This window comes from Bufo bufo, chromosome 6 (assembly GCF_905171765.1).
Source record: "Bufo bufo chromosome 6, aBufBuf1.1, whole genome shotgun sequence".
Classification (NCBI taxonomy): domain Eukaryota; kingdom Metazoa; phylum Chordata; class Amphibia; order Anura; family Bufonidae; genus Bufo; species Bufo bufo.
This window is the reverse complement of record NC_053394.1, coordinates 88,225,858-88,248,200: the sequence shown is the minus strand read 5'-3', so window position 1 is coordinate 88,248,200 and position 22,343 is coordinate 88,225,858. Positions and strand designations below refer to the sequence as shown.

Below are 22,343 nucleotides of genomic sequence, written 5' to 3'. Positions count from 1 at the left end.
TACATCTCCTGTATAATGTTTGCGCATCCTAAAAATATCTGTGACATCCAGTATACTTTTTCCGTAGACGCTGCGGACAGTGACATTACCTGCGCTACATCTCTTATGTAACGTTTCTGCATCCCAAAAATTTGTGATATTGACTGTAATTTAAGCCGCTGGTGACAGCAGCACCATTACCTGTGGTACCTCTCTTATATATAATATTTCCGCATCACAAATATCTGTGACATTGACTGTAATTTATTTGGGCATACACTTAACAAAATTGTGATACTGTACGTGTGAAATATTTGCAAGCATATATACCATTTAATATTATGAAAGCGAGCAGTAATGGACGGGGAAGTGGCTGTGCTGCTGATGGAGCATGCAGAGGCCGTGGCACTGGGTGCCGTGAAACTGTGCCTGCTGTGAAACTGTGCCAGAGAACAAGAAACACACTCATCCACGATACCTATCTTCATGTCCAAGTTTGCAGGGCGGCGCAGGACATCACTCTCGAAGTCAGACCTCTGCGAGCAGGTGGTCAGTTGGAATGTAGCAGATAATGCTTCCAGTCAGTTAAGCACCACCATGTCTTCCACAAAGTCCAGTCTCAGTAGCCAAGAGTCAACAGAATCCTTGCCCTGATCCTCCTACCTCCCACCATGGAGAGTCTTTGCAAATAAGTGATCCCACACTCGAATATTCTGAGGATCTATTTTCATCGCCAATCCTTAATTTGGGCCACTCGACAAGCCAGCTTGAAGAGGGACATGAGGAGATCTTGTGCCCTGATTCCAAATCTGTTTAGCATCCAAATTTAGAAGAATATGGTGGTGGGGAACGGCAATTAGTGTTTCACGAGGTGGATCATGATGATGAGACACAGTTGCCAAAAAGTCAACCGCAATTAGTGTCTCTAAAGGTTCATGATGAGGATAAGACACAGTTGTCAATAACTGAGGTTGCTGTTGGGTCAACAAGTCAGGAGGATGACCAGCGTGAGGAAGTGGAAGAGGAGTTGCAGGACGATGAAGTCGTTGACCCAACCTGGGATGGCAATACAGAGGTGGAGGGATCCGCAGCACCGCAACAGGCTGGAAGAGGCAGTGGGATAGCAAAAGGGAGAAGGCGGGCCACACTAAACAAGCCCGCAACTGCTCCCAGGAGCACCCCCTTGCGGAAATCTCCCTTGCCAAGAGGTAGTTGTTCCTCACTCTGGCGCTATTTTGAGGAAAGTGCGGACGATAAAAGAATTGTCATTTGCAACCTATGCCGTACCAAAATGAGCAGGGGCGTGAACACTAGCAACCTCACCACCACCAGCATGATCCGCCACATGACATCAAAACACCCTAATAGGTGGGCCAAATTCCTGGGCTTGTGGACACTGAGGCTTTCTGCAGCCTGATAGCGGTGGCTGTCCCTCGATACTCAGTCCCCAGCCGCCACTATTTTTCCCGGTGTGCCGTCCCCACCTTACACCAGTATGTGTCCCGTAACACGCAGAGGACGGGAATGGAACCACATAGGGACGATGAATGGATGCATCTTGGACTCCCAGGTCGCTGCTGGGAACCATGTTGTTTGAGTTGTACGCCACTTTTATAGACTGACAAAAATATGCACAAAACACCCCAAAAAAATCTATCTTACAGTAAAAATTTCTAGGATACATTATTTCCTTTATATTCAGTTGTATAAAAAGTGCAAGTGCTGCAAAAAAAATAATTACAAGCAAGAGGGACTCTGAAACAGTCTGTATATCACATAAAGGAGGGCCTCATTCACATTGTGGTACAATTGTTCAGGTAGTGGGACTCCTACACTCAAAAAGCCTATGCACTAAGTGAAAGGGCTGCCAAAAATTACAAGGAACCAGCACTCCAAAACACCCCTTGTTACACATAAAGGAGGGCATCATACACACCCTTGAAAAATTATGATTGATGACCTGTTGATGACCCTTAAAAACATTTCGAGCAAGTGATCAGCTAAAACCTTAGGGGCGAGGGCCTGCTGCCTCATTAGTGACTCTAGATAACCTCTGGATGTTCTTTTCTGCGCCTACCATGGTGATCACAGAGAATGTCACTGCGGTATTTGGGATAAGGAAACGTTATACAGGAGAGGCCCTGCTACCACTTTGTTGACTCTAGATAACTTCTCCCTGTTCGCATGTCCCAGTGACGTCCATGATCCATTTGGATGTCTTCCCTATCAACTTTCGATGTTCTTTTATGCGCCTGAAGGAAAGGAATGCCATACGGTTTTTGGAAGGCAGGTTTTGCTGGACTGTTTTTTTTGACACCCTGTCCCATTTGAAGTCCCCCTGATGCACCCCTAGAGTAGAAACTGCAAAAAATTGACCCAATCTAAGAAACTACACCCCTCAAGGTATTCAAAACAGATTTTACAAACGTCGTTAACCCTTTAGGTGTTCCACAAGAATTAATGGAAAATAGAGATACAATTTCAAAATTTCACTTTTTTGGCAGATTTTCCATTTTAATATTTTTTTTCCAGTAACAAAGCAAGGGTTAACAGCCAAACCAAACTCAATATTTATAGCCCTGATTCTGTAGTTTACAGAAACACCCCATATGTGGTCGTAAACCGCTGTACGGGCACACGGCAGGGCACAGAATGAAAGGAATCCCATACGGTTTTTGGAAGGCAGGTTTTGCTGGACTGTTTTTTTTGACACCCTGTCCCATTTGAAGCCCCTCTGATGCACCCCTAGAGTAGAAACTCCATAAAAGTGACCCCATCTAAGAAACTACACCCCTCAAGGTATTCAAAACAGATTTTACAAATGTCGTTAACCCTTTAGGTGTTCCACCAGAGTTATTGGCAAATGGAGATGAGATTTCAGAATTTCAATTTTTTGGCAAATTTTCCATTTGAATCCATTTTTACCAGTAACAAAGCAAGGGTTAACAGCCAAACAAAACTTAATATTTATGGCCCTGATTCTGTAGTTTACAGAAACACCCCATATGTGGTCGTAAACTGCTGTATGGGCACACGGCAGGGCGCAGAAGGAAAGGAATGCCATACGGTTTTTGGAAGGCAGATTTTGCTGGACAGTTTTTTTTTACACCATGTCCCATTTGAAGCCCCCCTGATGCACCCCTAGAGTAGAAACTGCAAAAAAGTGACCCCATTTTAGAAACTATGGGATAGGGTGGCCGTTTGGTTGGTACTAGTTTAGGGTACATATGATTTTTGGTTGCTCTATATTACACTTTTTGTGAGGCAAGATAACAAGAAATAGCTGTTTTGGCACCGTTTTTATTTTTTGTTATTTACAAAATTCATCTGACAGGTTACATCATGTGATATTTTTATAGACCAGGTTGTCACGAATGCGGCGATACCTAATATGTATACTTTTTTTATTTATGTAAGTTTTACACAATGATTTCATTTTTGAAGCAAAAAAAAATCATGTTTTAGTGTTTCCATAGTCTGAGAGACATAATTTTTTCAGTTTTTGGGCGATTACTTTGGGTAGGGTATGATTTTTGCAGGATGAGATGATGGTTTTATTGGCACTATGTTGGGGTGCGTGCGACTTTTTGATCGCTTGCTATTACACTTTTTGTGATGTAAGGTGACAAAAAATGGTTTATTTAGCACAGTTTTTATTTTATATTTTTTACGGTGTTCATATGAGGGGTTAGGTCATGTGATATTTTTATAGAGCCGGTCGATACGGATGCGGCGATACCTAATATGTATACTTTTTTTTATTTATGTAAGTTTTACACAATGATTTCATTTTTGAAGCAAAGAAAATCATGTTTTAGTGTTTCCATAGTCTGAGAGACATAATTTTTTCAGTTTTTAGGCGATTACCTTGGGTAGGGTATGATTTTTGCGGGATGAGATGACCGTTTTATTGGCACTATTTTGGGGTGCGTGTGACTTTTTGATTGCTTGCTATTACACTTTTTGTGATGTAAGGTGCCAAAAAATGGTTTATTTAGCACAGTTTTTATTTTTTATTTTTTACGGTGTTCATCTGAGGGGTTAGGTCATGTGATATTTTTTTATAGCCGGTCAATACGGACGCGGCAATACCTAATATGTATACTTTTTTTTATTTATGTAAGTTTTACACAATAATATCATTTTTGAAACAAAAAAAAAATCATGTTTTAGTGTCTCCATATTCTGAGAGCCATAGTTTTTTCAGTTTTTGGGCGATCATCTTAGGTAGGGTCTCATTTTTTGTGGGATGAGATGACTGTTTGATTGGCACTATTTTGGGGTGCATATGACTTTTTGATCACTTGCTATTACACTTTTTGTGATGTAAGGTGACAAAAAATTGTTTATTTAACACAGTTTTTATTTTTTACGGTGTTCATCTGAGGGGTTAGGTAATGTGATATTTTTATATAGCTGGTCGATACGAATGCGGAATGCCAAATATGTATACTTTTTTTTCTATTTATGTAAGTTTTACACAATAACAGCTTTTTTAAAACAAAAAAAATGATGTTTTAGTGTCTCCATATTCTGAGCCATAGTTTTTTTAGTTTTTGGGCGATTGTCTCAGGTAGGGGATAATTTTTTGCAGGATGAGGTGACGGTTAGATTATAGGTGGGCAAACGCCTTTTTGATCGCTTGCTGTTGTTTATCTAGCACAGTTTTTTTTTTTTGCTGTGTTCATCTGAGGGGTTAGGTCATGTGATATGTTTATAGATCCGGTCGATACGGACGTGGCGATACCAAATATGTATACTTTTTTCCCCCCCTATTTTTGACCAATTTTTTTTTTAACTTTATTTGGGGAAAATGGCGTTTTTGTTTATTTTTACTTGAAACTTGTAATTTTTTTGGGGGGAAAACTTTCTTTTTTAAACTTTTTTTTTCACTTAATTTTTTGTCCCACTTTGGGACTTGAACTTTTGGGGGTCTAATCCTTTACAATGCATTCCAATACTTCTGTATTGGAATGCATTGGCTGTATGAGTAATACTGTGTTTATTACTCATACAGCTTCCAGCCTGTGAGATCCAGGGGGCTGAATCTCACAGGCTCGTCACCGGAAGGCAGCATGATGCCTTCCTCAGACATCGCGCTGCCTTCCATGCCATCGGGTCCCCCCCACAGCCCCATGGGGACCCGATGGCACCACCGCAGAACCGCAAAGCCGCAAACCGCAGGTCTGAATTGACCTGCGGTTTGCGGCGATCGCCGACACGGGGGGGGGGGGGGGTTACAGGACTCCCCCGCGCATTTAGCCGAGGTGCCTGCTCAATGATTTGAGCAGGCACCTTTTTCCGGGCGGCGATGGGTCCTTAAGGACTCGGGAACCATGCCGTACCGATACGTCATGGGTCCCTAAGGGGTTAAAGAATGCTATAAACCATGTTATAAGGGAAAATAATACAGTGAATAGACTGTAACCTTAGCAACCATGCGTGAAAATCGAACTGCATCCGCACTTGTTTGCGGATGCTTGCGATTTTCACGCAGTCCCATTCACTTCTATGGGGTCTGCGTTGCATGATAAATGTACAATATAGAGCATGCTGCGATTTTCACGCAACGCACAAATGATGCAAAAAAATCACCGCTCATGTGCACAGCTCCGTGCGGAAATCTCGCCTGTGTGAACCCAGCCTAAAAGGGCTTAAAGTGATCACCAGGCCCACAATCTAATTAAGGGTTTAAGCACAAAACCAAAGTAAAAAATTTATTTGAAAGGAAAAATTGATTGAAAACATTATTTCCTGTATATTTACTTATATATAAAGTGCAAGTCCTACCAAAAATTACAATGAAGAGGCATTCCAATACAATCTGTATATCACATAAAGGAGGGACTCACTCACATTGAGTTTCAGGCCTGCAGGTGAGCAGACCAAGTAAAATATTTTAGGTGTGGGCCTGCTGGTGAGCTGACCCTGTAAAACATTATATGCGATGGCCTGCTGCTGAGCTGACCCTCTAAAACATTAGGGGCGAGGGCCTGCTGCTGAGCTGACTCTCTAAAACATTAGTGGCGAGGGTCTGCTGCTGAGCTGACCCTCTAAAACATTAGGGGCGAGGGCCTGCTGCTGAACTGACCCTCTAAAACATTAGGGGCTAGGGTCTGCTGCTGAGCTGACGCTCTAAAACATTATATGCGACGGCCTGCTGCTGAACTGACCCTCTAAAACATTAGGGGCGAGGGCCTGCTGGTGAGCTGACCCTATAAAAAATTAAAGTTGACGGCCTGCAGTTGAGCTGACCTTATTAAAAAAATTAGAGTGGAGGGAATATAGACAATCTGGAAGAGGAGGAGGAGGAGAAAACAAAACTCAAACATATACTCTTTTTTTGTGGTGGAAAAGGTGCATGGGAATATACTACAGTAGATTGAGTACATTATAAATGATAGATTGAAATTGCCTTTATGTTCATCATCAGCTCAGCTGGAGGAGTTGAGAAGTCAGGGGCAATCCAGACCTTGTTAATTTTTATCTGAGTCAACCTGTCAGCATTGCTAGTGGACAAGCGGATACGCTTATCTGTTATATTGCCACCACAGCACTAAATACAAGCTCAGACAAAACGATGGCAGAAGGGCAGGCCAGCACCTCCAAGGCATAGAGCGCAAGTTCGTGCCACGTGTCCAGCTTGGACACCCAGTAGTTGTAAGGCACTGAAGGATCATTTAGGACGCTGACACAGTCTGCTATGTATTCCTTCACCATCTTCCAAAACTTTTCCCTCCTTGTCCCAATAGGCTGCGCTTCAGGGTGAGGTTGCTGGCGGGGTGTCATGAAAGTGTCCCATGGAGAGTGTTGACCTATCTTTGCTGGAACTGCTGTGTGTTCCCCTTGTTTCACTTCCTTGGTTGCCTAAGGAAGTACGGACTCTGCCGCCAGCGTTGTCAGATGGAAAATTTTGGAGCAATTTTCCAACAAGGATCTTCTGGTATTGCACCATTTTGCTTGTCCTCTCCACCACAGGAATTAGAGATGAGAAGTTCTCTTTGTAGCGGGGGTCGAGAAGGGTGAACACCCAGTAATCCGTGTTATCTAAAATGCGTATAACGCGAGGGTCGCTGGAAAGGCCGCCTAACATGAAGTCAGCCATGTGTGCCAGAGTACCAACAGGCAAGACGTCGATGTCGACATCAGAATGACTCTCCATCTCCTCATCCTCCTACTCCTCCTGTTCTGCCCATCCACGCTGAACAGATGGAATTAAAGTTCCATGGGTACTATCCTCTATAGCAGAGGCAACTGTCTCCAGCTCCTCCTCCTCCTCTTCATGGTCCAATTTGCGCTGAAAATATGAACTGAGGGTGGGCTGGCTATCACCCAGTATAATGTCCTCCCCCATTTCCTCATCTGCCACATTCAGAGCGTTGTCCTTAATTGAGCAGCGATTGTTTAAGTAGACACAGCAGTGGGATGGTTAAGCTGATAATAGCGTTATCACCACTAACCATCTGTGTGGATTCATCAAAGTTTTTTAAAACCTCACAGAGGTCTGACATCAATCCCCACTCCTCGCTTGTGAATAGTGGAAGTTGACTCGAAAGGCGACGACCATGTTGCAGCTGGTATTCCACAAATGCCCTCTGCTGCTCAGAAAGCCTGGCCAACACGTGGAACGTAGAGTTTCAGCGCGTGCTCACGTCGCACAACAGTCGGTGAGCTGGAAGCCGCAAGCGCTGCTACAGCGTTGACAGACCGTCTGAAGCTGTGGACAACTTGCGGAAATGGACACACATGCGGTGCACCTTCACTAGTAGCTCTGGCAAATTGGGGTAGGTTTTGATAAACCGCTGAACCACTAAGTTTAAGACGTGGGCTAGGCATGGGATTTGTATCAAGTTACGGCCAGTCAGACACAACCATGCCTGTTTGTAGGTTGAGTGGCGAGAGCCACCACTCAGTTTGGTCCCTTTTACCCTGCCACAGCTGACTTTCTATCTTTTGCAACCCCACTGACTCTTCCAGCCTGTTGCGGTGTTGCGGATCCCTCCCCCTCTGTACTGCTGTCCTTGCTCAGCTTTTCACCTTCCCATGTTGGGTCAGTGACCTCATCGTCAACCACCTCCTATTCCACTTCCTGACCTGCTCATCCTCCTGACTTGACCTAACCACAACCTCAGTGATTGGTAACTGTGTCTCATCATAATCCACCTCGTGAACGAATGATTGCCGTTCACCACCGTCATCTTCTTGAGACTGTGAAGGCTAAAGAGCTTGGGAATCAGGGCACAATATCTTAGGTCCCTCTTCTAGCGTGCTGGGCGCGAGGGCCAAATGTAATAGTGGCACTGGATAGAGCTCCTCAGAATATCCGAGTGTGGGATCACTCGTTTGGCAAGCCTCTCCATGGTGGGAGGAAGGATGATCAGAGAGAGTATTCGGTTGACCAGACTCTTGGCTACAAAGACTGGACTTGGTGGAAGAGAGGGTGGTGCTTAACCGACTGGAAGCATTATCTTCAGCAATCCAACCGACCAACTGTTCGCAGTGGTCCAACTTGAACAGTGTTGTCTTGCGCCGCCCAGCTAAGTTGGACATGAAGCTGGGTACGGTGGATGTTTTTTTTTTTTCTGGTGCACTGGCAGCAGGCACAGTTTCATTGCGCCCAGGGCCACAGCCTCTGCGTGCACCATCAGGATCACACCCACTTCCCCGTCCCTTAGTGCTCGCCTTCTTCATATTAATGGTTTTGTCACTAGATGTGGAGCAGATTGTTTCACAGTCCGCTAAAGACAGTTTTCTAATGCAGGGCAGTATATGTCACAGAAACACACAGAATATGGACAATAGATTAGGCCCAGATTTTTGGAATTTGCACTAAAGAAACAGTTTTCTGATGCAGGACAGTATATGTCACAGAAACACACAGAATATGGACACTAGATTAGGCCCAGATTTTTAGAATTTGCCCTAAAGAAACTGTTTTCTGATGCAGGACAGTATATGTCACAGAAACACACAGAATATGGACACTAGATTAGGCCCAGATTTTTAGAATTTGCCCTAAAGAAACTGTTTTCTGATGCAGGACAGTATATGTCACAGAAACACACAGAATATGGACACAAATTTTGGCCCAGATTATTGAATCTGCGGTACAGACACTGTTTTCTGATGTAGTTTATATTTATATTTTTCACTATATCTGGCCCTGACAACAACACAATGTATTAAGCGCAGATCACACAATTCACAGATTGCACCGTGACAGCAAAAATGTGGATAGATTATGGGAGAAAAATAGTTTTCTGTATTTTAATTTTTTTCCCTATATCTAGGCCTGACAACCACACAATGTATTGAAGCGCAGATCCCACAATTCATGGATTGCACCGTTGACAGCAAAAATGTGTATAGATTATGGGAAGAAAAATAGTGTTTTCTGTATTATAATTTTTTTCCCTATATCTGGCCCTGACAACCACAAAATGTATTAAAGCGCAGATCACACAATTCACGGATTGCACCGTTGACAGCAAAAATGTGTATAGATTATGGGGGGAAAAAATTGTGTTTTCTGTATAATAATTTTTTCCCTATATCTGGCCCTGACAACCACACAATGTATTAAAGCGCAGATCACACAATTCACGGATTGCACCGTTGACAGCAAAAATGTGGATAGATTATAGGGAAAAAAATAGTGTTTTCTGTATTGTAATTTTTTCTCTATATGTGGGCCTGACAACCACACAAAGTATTGCAGCGCAGATCTGATAACTCACAGATGACACCGTTTACAGCAAAAATGTGGATAGTACGAGTAGTACGCCAATTTTATAGACAGACAATAAAACGCACAAAACCGAAGATAAAATCGATTTTAGAGGAAATATTGTTAGGAAACATTCTTTCCTATATATTTCCCTGTATATAAAGTGCAAATGCTGCCAAAAATTACAAGGAAGAGGCACTCCGATACAACCTATATATCACATAAAGGAGGGCCTCATTCACATTGTGGTACAATTGTTCAGGTAGTGGGACTCCTACACTCATAAAGCCTATGCACTAAGTGAAAGGGCTGCCAAAAATTACAAGGAACCCGCACTCCAAAACACCCTTTATTACACATAAAAGAGGGCATCATACACACCTTTGAAAAATTATGATTGATGGCCTGCTGGGGACCCTCAAAAACATTAGGAGCAAGGGCCTGCTGGTGACCCTCAAACATTACTGGCAAGGGCCTGCTGCTGATCTGACCATCTAAAACATTAGGGTGAGAGTCTGCTGCTGAGCTGACCATCTAAAACATTATTTAAGCAACCATTTCACTTTGTACTCAAGCCTTGCTTATATTGGTATTTCCCTAATGTTTCATCTTCAAGATTCTACTTGGCTATGAGTATGAGTTCATACTCGGCATAGACACACAGTTTTCCAAGATGTTATTGCTTATGACCTCCATTCCCTACGTAACACAGTGCTGGTGATCCAAGAGATCAAAAAGTGTCTTGATACATAGAATTTCATGCAATATTTTGGGGTGAAGAACATACCTGCTTTATCCAGATAAGAATCTTTCTTTTGAAAGTCAAATAATGGGAGACATCCCTGATTTCCAGATCTATTAGTGTTCCATTTTCATACATTTTACTGTATCTAAAACTACTGTACAAGGATTTAAAAATGACTGTCAAATGTTTTTGTTTCTTAAAAGCTCTAAGAATAAATAACGTACATTTTATTAAAGGACTGTAAAGAGTATGAGCATATCTCACTGAATTCATTTTAGTTTTTATGAAATATATATAGCAAGCACTAAAACTAAGATATATATATATTTTTTTTTTTTGTAGACATCAACTGCTACTGTTAATGTGGTGGTGACGGATGTGAATGACAATGACCCGGTCTTTGATCCTTACTTGCCTAGAAATCTCTCAGTTCAAGAAGAAGAAGCAAATGCTTTTGTCGGTCAAGTCAGGGTGAGTGCACCATTATTTAATTATTGTGTTGCAGAAAGTAAATGTTTGATCGTTCTTCTTGTTCATTCGCCCTTATACTAGCTAAATTTCCATTTGGCATATAAAACAACTGATAAAAATTGAATGGACTCAGGCTTCCATTCTGTCTTTTACCCTTTATTACTTGTATAATAGACAGGAGAAGTTATTCAGAGGAAGATTGTTATTAAAACTAAATTTGCTGCCATGAAATTTACCATTAATGGCAACCTTCAAATATGATCATTTATAATAAGAAAAAAAATTAACAAAAAATGCCACATATCAAACCCATATACATTTAAGGTTTTATACAGGATACAAAAATATGGCTTATTTCTTCTAATACAGGGCCATATCTTTCTGCAGGCTGTGAGTGGTACAGTATCTCAGCCCCATTCACTTTGATAGAGCTGAGCTGCAATACCAGACACAACCAATAGACAGGTATAGTGTTATTACTGAAAAAAACAGACACTTTTTTTCTAATCCTGTGCAACCACTTTAACCCTTCCTCATATAGCCATTTTCTGTTTTATTTTTTTAAACACAATTCTGAGTTTTGCTTTTGTGGTGTTTCCCATATTGTTAAAAATTACATAAAAACCTTATTCTATGGGATTAAAGCAATTTTATAATTTATAATTTTTATTTAATTTTTATGATGTTTTAACACTTAAAAAAACAGCCATAACTTATTTTATATTTCTGTCTATAGAGGTGCGTGAGTTCTATTTTTTGTTGGGCAATCTGTAGGTTTTATTGGTACTATGTTGGGGTATCTATAACTTTTTGGTCACTTTTTCTTAATTTTTTTGGGGGTGAGGTGAAACTATATATATTTTTACTATGGTATTTACTGTACAGCATAAATGCTTTCATATTTTATTAAATTTGATATTTTTTGATGTGGCAATACCAATTGTGTTTATGTTATATCTTGAAAGGGGATGATTTAAATTTTTTGTTGATTTAGTTTTTATATTTATGTATTTTGTTTATTTATTTACTGTCTATAATGGCACTCAATGCTATTTTTCTAGTGCACCATTCTAACCACTTCTATTAAAGGATTGTCCGGGCATTTAATATTGATGACCCATCCTCAGGATAGGTCATCAATATTAGATTGGGGGGGTCCGATACCCAGCATCTTGCCGATCAGCTGTATGAAGAGACGGCATGCGCAGGGCACACGTGCCGTCTCCCGTTTTTCTTCCTGTTCACCACTGCTATCTATGGCAAAACAGCAGTGAACAGGAAGAGAGACTAGAGATGGCATGTGCACACTGATCGGAGTGGGTGCCGGACCCCTGATGATTTTATATTAATGACCTATGCTGAGGCTAGGTCATCAATAAATAAAACTAAATTTAAATAAAACACAATTTAAAAGCACCTGTCACTTTTTAATATACTATATAGCAATGCTTGAATAAACATTTAAGTAATTCCATATTTTTTTGTTATAAATTTACCTTTAGACAAGAGAAGAGGTATAAAATATTTCCCTCTTCCTTTTTTTCTATGCAAGTCAAAATGTTTTTTTTAACTTTTTTATCATAGTAGAAAATTTCTCTGGCTATTGAGCTCTGGCAGGATCTTTACAATCGCAGGCTTAGGAGTCTTCATATGTTTGGGCATTAGAATCAGTAAAACAGCAGGCACTTACTGAACTAAGGAGCCCACACGTCTCCTGAGTGGGCACCAAACATTTTTCATACAAGTATAGCAAATGTTGTGAAAGAATTAAAAAGGACCCATCAATCTTATAGGCATGTTTAAGTACATACTTGCATTCTCAATAAAATAATTCTGGAGAATCTCTTCTTAGATCGGCAGTTGTTATATAAACCGGATTCCAAAAAAGTTGGGACACTATACAAATCGTGAATAAAAACTGAATGCAATGATGTGGAGATGCCAACTTCTAATATTTTATTCAGAATAGAACATAAATCACGGAACAAAAGTTTAAACTGAGAAAATGTACCATTTTAAGGGAAAAATATGTTGAATCAGAATTTCATGGTGTCAACAAATCCCAAAAAAGTTGGGACAAGGCCATTTTCACCACTGTGTGGCATCTCCCCTTCTTCTTACAACACTCAACAGACGTCTGGGGACCGAGGAGACCAGTTTCTCAAGTTTAGAAATAGGAATGCTCTCCCATTCTTGTCTAATACAGGCCTCTAACTGTTCAATCGTCTTGGGCCTTCTTTGTTGCACCTTCCTCTTTATGATACGCCAAATGTTCTCTAAAGGTGAAAGATCTGGACTGCAGACTGGCCATTTCAGTACCCGGATCCTTCTCCTACGCAGCCATGATGTTGTGATTGATGCAGAATGTTGTCTGGCATTATCTTGTTGAAAAATGCAGGGTTTTCCCTGAAAGAGATGACGTCTGGATGGGAGCATATGTTGTTCTAGAACCTGAATATATTTTTCTGCATTGATGGTGCCTTTCCAGACATGCAAGCTGCCCATGCCACACGCACTCATGCAACCCCATACCATCAGAGATGCAGGCTTCTGAACTGAGCGTTGATAACAACTTGGGTTGTCCTTGTCCTCTTTGGTCCGGATGACATGGCGTCCCAGATTTCCAAAAAGAACTTCAAATCGTGACTCGTCTGACCACAGAACAGTCTTCCATTTTGCCACACTCCATTTTAAATGATCCCTGGCACAGTGAAAACGCCTGAGCTTGTGGATCTTGCTTAGAAATGGCTTCTTCTTTGCACTGTAGAGTTTCAGCTGGCAACGGCGGATGGCACGGTGGATTGTGTTCACTGACAATGGTTTCTGGAAGTATTCCTGAGCCCATTCTGTGATTTCCTTTACAGTAGCATTCCTGTTTGTGGTGCAGTGTCGTTTAAGGGCCCGGAGATCACGGGCATCCAGTATGGTTTTACGGCCTTGACCCTTACGCACAGAGATTGTTCCAGAATCTCTGAAACTTCGGATGATGTTATGCACAGTTGATGATGATAGATGCAAAGTCTTTGCAATTTTTCGCTGGGTAACACCTTTCTGATATTGCTCCACTATCTTTCTGTGCAACATTGTCGGAATTGGTGATCCTCTACCCATCTTGGCTTCTGAGAGACACTGCCATTCTGAGAAGCTCTTTTTATACCAAATCATGTTGCCAATTGACCTAATTAGTGTTAATTGGTCTTCCAGCTCTTCGTTATGCTCAAATTTACTTTTTCCAGCCTCTTATTGCTACTTGTCCCAACTTTTTTGGGATTTGTTGACACCGTGAAAATTGGAATCAACGTATTTTTTCTTTAAAATGATACATTTACTCGGATTAAACGTTTGATCTGTCATCTACGTTCTATTACAAATAAAATATTGACATTTGCCATCTCCACATCATTGCATTCAGTTTTTATTCACAATTTGTTTAGTGTCCCAACTTTTTGGGAATCCGGTTTGTATATTTGTTTGCCTTTATTGCATTTAGACTGTCTAATCAATGCTGTTTAGTGACCCCTGCCGTATCTGGTAATGCTCAGCTGTCAGCATATAAAACTGTGTGCTACTGTATTGACTTAATACACCACAGTATAATGTGCAGTTGTAAAGGGGTTCTCTGTGCTCTCTTATATTAATGACCTATAAAATCAGCAGGGGTCCGGCACCCACTCCAATCAGTGTGCACATGCCATCCCTAGTCTCTCTTCCTGTTCACTGCTGTTTTGCCATAGATAGCAGTGGTGAACAGGAAGAAAAACGGGAGACGGCACGTGTGCACTGAGCATGCCGTCTCCTCATACAGCTGATCGGCAGGATGCTGGGTATCGGACCCCCCCAATCTAATATTGATGACCTATCCTGAGGATGGGTCATCAATATTAAAAGCCCGGACAACCCTTTAATAGAAGTGTGTTAGAATGGTGCACTAGAAAAATAGCATAGAGTTCCATTATACACTAGAGTTCCATTAGTAATGTTGTTACTCGCTTTATCTGTGTTGGCAAAGTGCACCATATGTATTGTCTGTTTCCATCATTACATTAGAAATAACTTCAACATAAAAGAGAGTTGTTCTTCACATGAGATTTTATGTTGGGAATAGCACTATAAGTAGCGGTAGGAACTAGATGTCCGACATCATTAGAGAATAGACTTCTGTAGATAGAGAATGGCTCTGCTTTTAACAGGAGAGACTGGACTTCCATGTCTAGGAGAATGAAAATTGAAAACTTGTCTGGGTAGCATCGCTATGTAGAAAATGATCTATTCTAGAGTACAGATTATCTCTTGGCCATCTTCTTTTCTCCCACACGCAATAGGGTTATAACAACCTGATAGATGACATCTTACTGATGACATTCAGTTGATGCATGATCCTGATATAGGTGAGGGCAAAAAGCATTTCATTACTAACTGATATATATGCGTTTGCGGTCTTTGAAAGCAAAAAATATATTAAACTATCTCTGTCATTTCGGGAGAAGCAATAGAAGGTGAATATGTTCAGCAGTTATTGCTTTGTAGAGAATTTTGTTTTATTATTGATTTTTATGATACCAAGGAATGCTTATTTTATTTATTCCCTTGGAAGAAAATAAAAACTTTTCTTTGCCCACAAAATGAATTTAGCATTTCAAACAAAATTTAAAAGCACCTGTCACTTTTTAATATAATATATAGCAAAGCTTGAATAAACATTTAAGGAATTCCATATTTTTTGTTATAAATTTTTCTTTAGACAAGAGAAGAGGTATAAAATATTTCCCTCTTCCTTTTTTTCTATGCAAGTCAAAATGTTTAGTTTTTTTTCAATATTTTGACCCTATTAAAAATCCACTGTTTGAGGGCTCTCATAGCCTGATGCAAAGTCAATCAGAAAACTTGTATATTTTCGGTGATTTTTATTGTTTTTCTCTAGACATCAAAGGATAGAGGCATCTGACCATTGATCATATGCCAAGCTGAATAGGCATACTAAAAGAAACTTTGGCCAATATAACCAGCCTAAAGAGGACCCGTCACTTCTACTGTCATGTCTGTCTTACTAACTACTTGCATTCCCCATATAATACCAATTCTGGAGCATCTATTCTTATATGTTGTGCCATGCCTTTGTTATTTCTGCTAAAAGTGTATGAATTAATGGTGAGCAGAATGCAGACTGCTGGCAATTTATTCGTAAACGTCTAACAGAAATAATATAGAAATGGCATAATATAGAGTCATAAGAACAGATGCTTCAGAATTGGTATTACATGGGGAATGCAAGTAGTTACTAAAACTGAAATGTCAGGAGAGGTGACAGGTCCTCTTTAAAGTGTTTCTGTCATGAGAAATAACGTTATGTAGCTGACACATCAGCGATGTGCTAATGTCAGCAGTACATAACAGTATGCTTTATAACTCCCTGCCTGCCGCCGTTCTCTTAAAATAAAGACTGTTAAAATATGCTAATGAGCCTCTAGTTGCTATTAGGGCGTTGATTCAGCACCTAGAGGCTCCGTCTACACACCCTTTGGCATGCCCAGGTCCAGTTGATTGACTTTTGAGTTCTCCTCAGTGTCCCATAAATCCTGCGCCTGCACCGTCCCGTTTAGTATTCCGCGCAGGCGCAGTGAGTGAAGGACGCGCTCCAGCTGCTGGTTTCCTCATTGTGCCTGCGCCGAAGGAAGGAATCTGGAAGCAGGAGCACGTCCTTCACTTACTGCGCCTGTGCTGAATACTAAAAAGGACGGAGCAGGCGCGGGATTTACGGGACACTGAGGAGAACTCGAATGTCAATCCTCTGGACCTGGGCGTGCCAAAGGGTGCGTAGACCAAGCCTCTAGGTGTTGAAGCAATGCCCTAATAGCACCTAGAGGCTCATTAACATATTTTAAAAGTCTTTATTTTAAGAGAACAGCGGCAAGCAGGGAGTTATAAAACATACTGTTATGTACTGCTGACATTAGCACATCGCTGATGTCAGACAGCTACATAACGTTATTTCTCATGACAGAAACCCTTTAAAGGGGTGCTGTCATAAAAAGGGTTTGCACAGTTCTTTGTATGATTAGAGCTGTGTACTTTTTATCTCCTCTCAGTCTCATAGACAATGAAAAGAATGATGGTTACATATGCTCTACTGCTCCATTCACAAAGGGACCTGAAAACTTCTGATTGGTGGGGGTCTGGACCCCCCAGTGATCATAATTTTTTCTCATTTACATCTACGGTGTTTATAGGAAAACCACATTCAAGAATCATGAATGTGTGGGGCGGAGCCTGCGCCGGACGATGATTGAAGTGTGAAGCACAGCTCCGCTTTTAGCTGTACCCTCTTAGCCCACTTAAGCTGCATGTGAAGGATCAAAGATGGTCAAGAACGGAGGATCTAAAGCCTCTGACCCGTCCGGTCCATCTAAAAACAACATTCAAGCAGGGGAAATGGAGAAATTTATCAAAAAGGCAGTGTCTACCTACATTGCCAGAGAATCCAAGATGGCACCCGGAACGCCGAAAGCAGCCGGACATATATATCAAGGGCCTTTCTAAAAGAGGCCCTAGCAGAAGCATTATGCCCCCTGCCAGGACTTAGCCTCTATTAAAGAAGATGTCCATCATGTGGGGAGGAGAGTGGAGGCCTTAGAAGAAGCCCAGGCCGCTGCCATCCAGCATCAGAGAGCAGTGTCCATGAGTTTAAATAAATGCCAAGCCCACCTAAAAGCTATTTATTTAGCAATCAAAGATCAAGAAAACCGGGGCAGACGCAATAATTTGCGCTTCAGGGGAAATCCAGAAGAAGTTGTCACTGATGACATCCCAGGACTAGTCGTTCAGATATGCCTTTTACTCCTTGGCCCAGATTCAGCACACAAAGTGCTTCTAGAAAGGGCCCACAGAGCTTTCCGAGAAAAACCTCAACAAGGTGAACCACCTAGAGATGTAATCTGCAAGTTCCTGCATTACCCCGTTAAAGAAGCCATTTTAATATTATATATTTTTATTTTGTTTTAACCATAAGAGCAGAAGTACAAGCAGATGGTGATGGACACGTATTTGTGTCATACAGCATCACCTTACATTAGATGATATTATGACTAGAGATGTCGCGAACATAAAATTTTCCGTTCGCGAACGGCGAACGCGAATTTCTGCAAATGTTCGCGAACGGGCGAACCGCCATAGACTTCAATAAGCAGGCGAATTTTAAAACCCACAGGGACTCTTTCTAGCCACAGTAGTGATGGAAAAATTGTTTCAAGGGGACTAACACCTGGACTGTGGCATGCCGGAGGGGGATCCATGGCAAAACTCCCATGGAAAATTACATAGTTGACGCAGAGTTGGATTTTAATCCATAAATGGCATAAATCATCTAACAATCCAATTTTTTTTTGAACAACGTAATTTAAAACATCCAGTGTGTGTATACAATCAGGTATGATGTTGTATCGATCAGGTAGTGTAAGGGTTACGCCCGCTTCACAGACATTGACAGACCAAACTCCCCTTTTAATGCACCGCAAACAACCGCAAACAGTCCATTTGCCCAACCGCAAACTCCCCATTTGTACAAGGTTGGATACCAAGCTAGCCATGTCCCGTTGATGTCATTGAAGGTTTCTTCCTCCACCCAGCCACATACAACACCAAGGGTCCCGGAAAGGTGAATTGAATTGATTTTTCGAACGGGGATATAATTTAAAAAAACGCTGGCTCCCTCCCCTTTGTTTGAATCCACGGTCACTGCGTCTGTGCCATGCAATTTACTGTCCCACCCGATATGAGTGGTATTTTCTGTAGTTCTCTTTTCTCATCAGTTTAATCCCTGTTACATCCCCATTCTGGGGTCCATTTATTAAATTGATTTTTCGAACGGGGAGATGGTTAAAAAACGCTGTCTCCCTCCCCTTTGTTTGAATCCACGCCACGGTCACTGCGTCTGCACCGTGCAATTTACTCTCACACCCGATATGAGTGGTATTTTCTGTAGTTCTCTCTTCTCATCAGTTTAATCCCTGTTACGTCCCCAATCTGGGGTCCATTTATTAAATTGATTTTTTGAACGGGGAGATGGTTAAAAAAACGCTGGCTCCCTCCCCTTTGTTTGAATCCACTCCACGGTCACTGCGTCGGCGCCGTGCAATTTACTGTCACACCCGATATGAGTGCTATTTTCTGTAGTACTATTCTCATCAGTTTAATCCCTGTTACGTCCCATATCAGGGTGGGATTGCCTTTTGTTAAAAAAAAATTACCGGGGGTCTAGTAGCGTGGCCACCCAGTACAGGTCGTTCTCCTTCATCCTTTTTATACGAGGGTCCCTCAACAGACATGACAGCATGAAAGACCCCATTTGCACAAGGTTGGATGCCGAGCTACTCATTTCCCGTTCCTCGTCCTCACTGATGTCATTGACGGTCTGTTTAACCCCAGCCACGTACAACACCACGGGTCCCAGATAGGTGACAACAACGAGCACCCTGGGATGCCTGCTGTGGTTGGTCTTCCTCCTCCTCAAAGCCACATTCCTCCTCTGACTCCTCTTCCTCATACTCCTCTTGCAGCGTTGCCGCAGGTCTGGCAAGCGATGATGACAAGGCTGTTTCTGGTGGTGATGGTGACCACAACTCTTCCTCTTCCTCTTCACGCTCATCTACAGCCTGATCCAGCACTCTTCGCAGGACATGCTCCAGGAAGAAAACAAATGGGATGAGGTCGCTGATGGTGCCTTCGGTGCGACTGACTAGGTTTGTCACCTCCTCAAAAGGACGCATGAGCCTACAGGCATTGCGCATGAGCGTCCAGTAACGTGGCAACAAAATTCCCAGCTCCGCAGAGGCTGTCCTAGCACCCCGGTCATACAAATACTCGTTGACGGCTTTTTCTTGTTGGAGCAAGTAGTCGAACATTAGGAGTGTTGAATTCCAACGTGTCGGGCTGTCGCAAATCAAGGGCCTCACTGGCATGTTGTTTCGGCGCTGAATGTCTGAAAAGTGCGCCATGGCCGTGTAGGAACGCCTGAAATGGCCACACACCTTCCTGGATTGCTTGAGGACGTCCTGTAAGCCTGGGTACTTAGACACAAAGCGTTGTACGATGAGTTTCAACACATGTGCCATGCACGGCACATGTGACAACTTGCCCAAATTCAATGCCGCTTCCATTGCTTCCATTGTCACACACCACTTTGCCGATCTCCAGTTGGTGCGGGGTCAGCCACTGATCCACCTGTGCGTTCAGGGCGGACAGGAGTGATGGTCCGGTGTGGCTCTCTGCTATCAGGCAAGAAACCCCAAGACAGCGTGACACTGTTGTATCCGGGATGTGGAATAGCCCCTGGGGAGCTGGGGGGATTCAGTTGATGTGCAACCAGACACCGCAGCAGAAGAGGACTCAGCCGAGGAGGTTATGTAAGAGGATGGAGCAGGAGGAGTAGAGGAGGTGCCAGTAGGCCTGCCTGCAAGTCGTGGCGGTGTCACCAACTCCGCTGCAGAGCCACGCATTCCATGCTTGTCAGCCGTCAGCAGGTTGACCCAATGCGCAGTGTAGGTGATATACCTGCCCTGACCGTGCTTTGCAGACCAGGTATCAGTGGTCAGATGGACCCTTGCCCCAACACTGTATGCCAGAGATGCCATGACCTCATTTTCAATCACTGAGTAGAGGTTTGGGATTGCCTTTTTTGAAAAAAAAAATTGTCCGGGTATCTTCCACTGTGGTGTCCCAATAGCGACAAATTTTTTGAAGGCCTCAGACTCCACGAGCTGGTATGGTAAAAGCTGGCGGGCTAAGAGTTTCCGTCAAGCCAGCTGTCAGACGCCGGGCAAGGGGGTGACTCTGTGACATTGGCTTCCTATGCTCAAACATTTCCTTTACTGACACCTGACTGTGGGCAGATGAGATGGAACTGCTGAAGGTGAGAGGCGGAGTGGCGAGTGGTTGAGAGGGGGCAAGGAGGACAGCAGTGGTTGACGTGGCTGAAGATGCTGGACCAGGAGGAGGATGGTGGCTTTGAGCTTGTGTGCTGCTTCTACTCATCATCATGTGTTGATCCCATAGGCGTTTGTGATGTGCGATCATGTGCCTTCGCAAAGCAGTTGTTCCTAGGTGGGTGTTGGATTTCCCTCGACTCAGTTTCTTTTGGCACAGGTTGCAAATGGCATCGCTGTTGTCAGAGGCAGACACACACAAAAAATGCCACACTGCTGAGCTTTGCAATGATGGCATTCTGGTGGTGGCAACAGCATGTATTGATTTGCGTGCTGTCTGTCTGACCCCGGGTGCCGATACATGCTGTCTGACTGTGCCACTAGCTCCTTGCGACGACCTCCCCCTGCTTCCAACTCGTCTCCTCCTTCTCTCTGTCTCCCCTTCTGAACTTTCCCCCTCTTCTTCTTCTCTTCGAGCAGGCACCCACGTGGCATCCATGGACACATTGTCATCATCAACCACTTCACTTGTATCTGACACCTCAGCAAAGGAAGCAGCAGCGGGTACAACATCATCATCATCACACTGTACGTCCATGTGTGTAATGCTGTCTGACTGAGACATATCCCTGTTATCTCCATCCTCTGGCAATAATGGTTGCACATCACTAATTTCATCCAACTGATGTGTAAATAACTCCTCTGAGGGATCAAGTGAAGCGGCTGTGGTAGCTGTGGTGGTAGTGGTGGTGGTGGCAGCGGGCGGGAGAGTGGTAACTTGAGAGCAGGTGACCAAAGCTGAGCTGGAGGAGGATGGTGCATCAAGGTTCTTAGCGGAAGCTGTTGAAGATTGGGTGTCCTGTGTAAGCCAGTCAACAATTTTCTCCGAATTTTTTGGGTTCAGGGTACATGGCCTCTGAACACTGGGCATTATTCCAGGGCCAGTGGAAATCACAGAACCACGAACACGACGGCCCCTGCGGCGTGGCCTGCCTCTGCCTGTCATGCAAGGTAGTGTGCCACCCTATATAAGTGGTGGGCAGTGGGCACAGTACAGTCTGTGTGGGCCTGACACACACGGGCTTGCAAATGGGATTAGATCACAGAAAAATATAAAATATAATTTTTTTTATCTGAAAGGTATTTAAGTGAGTGACACCCTGTAACGGTATAAGTGGAGGTGTAGCCACTAGCCAGTGGCCACAATACAGTCTGTGTGGGCCTGACTCACACTGGCTTGCAACTGTGATTATATCACAGAAAAATATTAAATAGATTTTTTTTTTATCTGCAAGGTATTTGTGAGTGAGTGACACCCTATAACGGTATAAGTGGAGGCCTAGCCACTAGCCAGTGGCCACAATACAGTCTGTGTGGGCCTGACACACACGGGCTTGCAAATGTGATTAGATCACAGAAAAAGATTAAATAGAATTTTTTTTTATCTGCGAGGTATTTGTGAGTGAGTGACACCCTGTAACGGTATAAGTGGAGGCCTAGCCAC

The 22,343-nt window shown here is 42.8% G+C and overlaps 1 protein-coding gene across 1 annotated transcript in view; it reads left to right on the top strand.

Moving 5' to 3' along the window:
* The window catches only part of PCDH15 (protocadherin related 15), a 1,608,479-nt gene that overhangs the window by 808,276 nt on the left and 777,860 nt on the right, over positions 1-22,343 (top strand). The window contains exon 17 of the mRNA XM_040438316.1: positions 10,794-10,922. Coding sequence (XP_040294250.1) covers positions 10,794-10,922 — 129 coding nt within the window. The remainder of the gene's footprint in view (positions 1-10,793; positions 10,923-22,343) is intronic.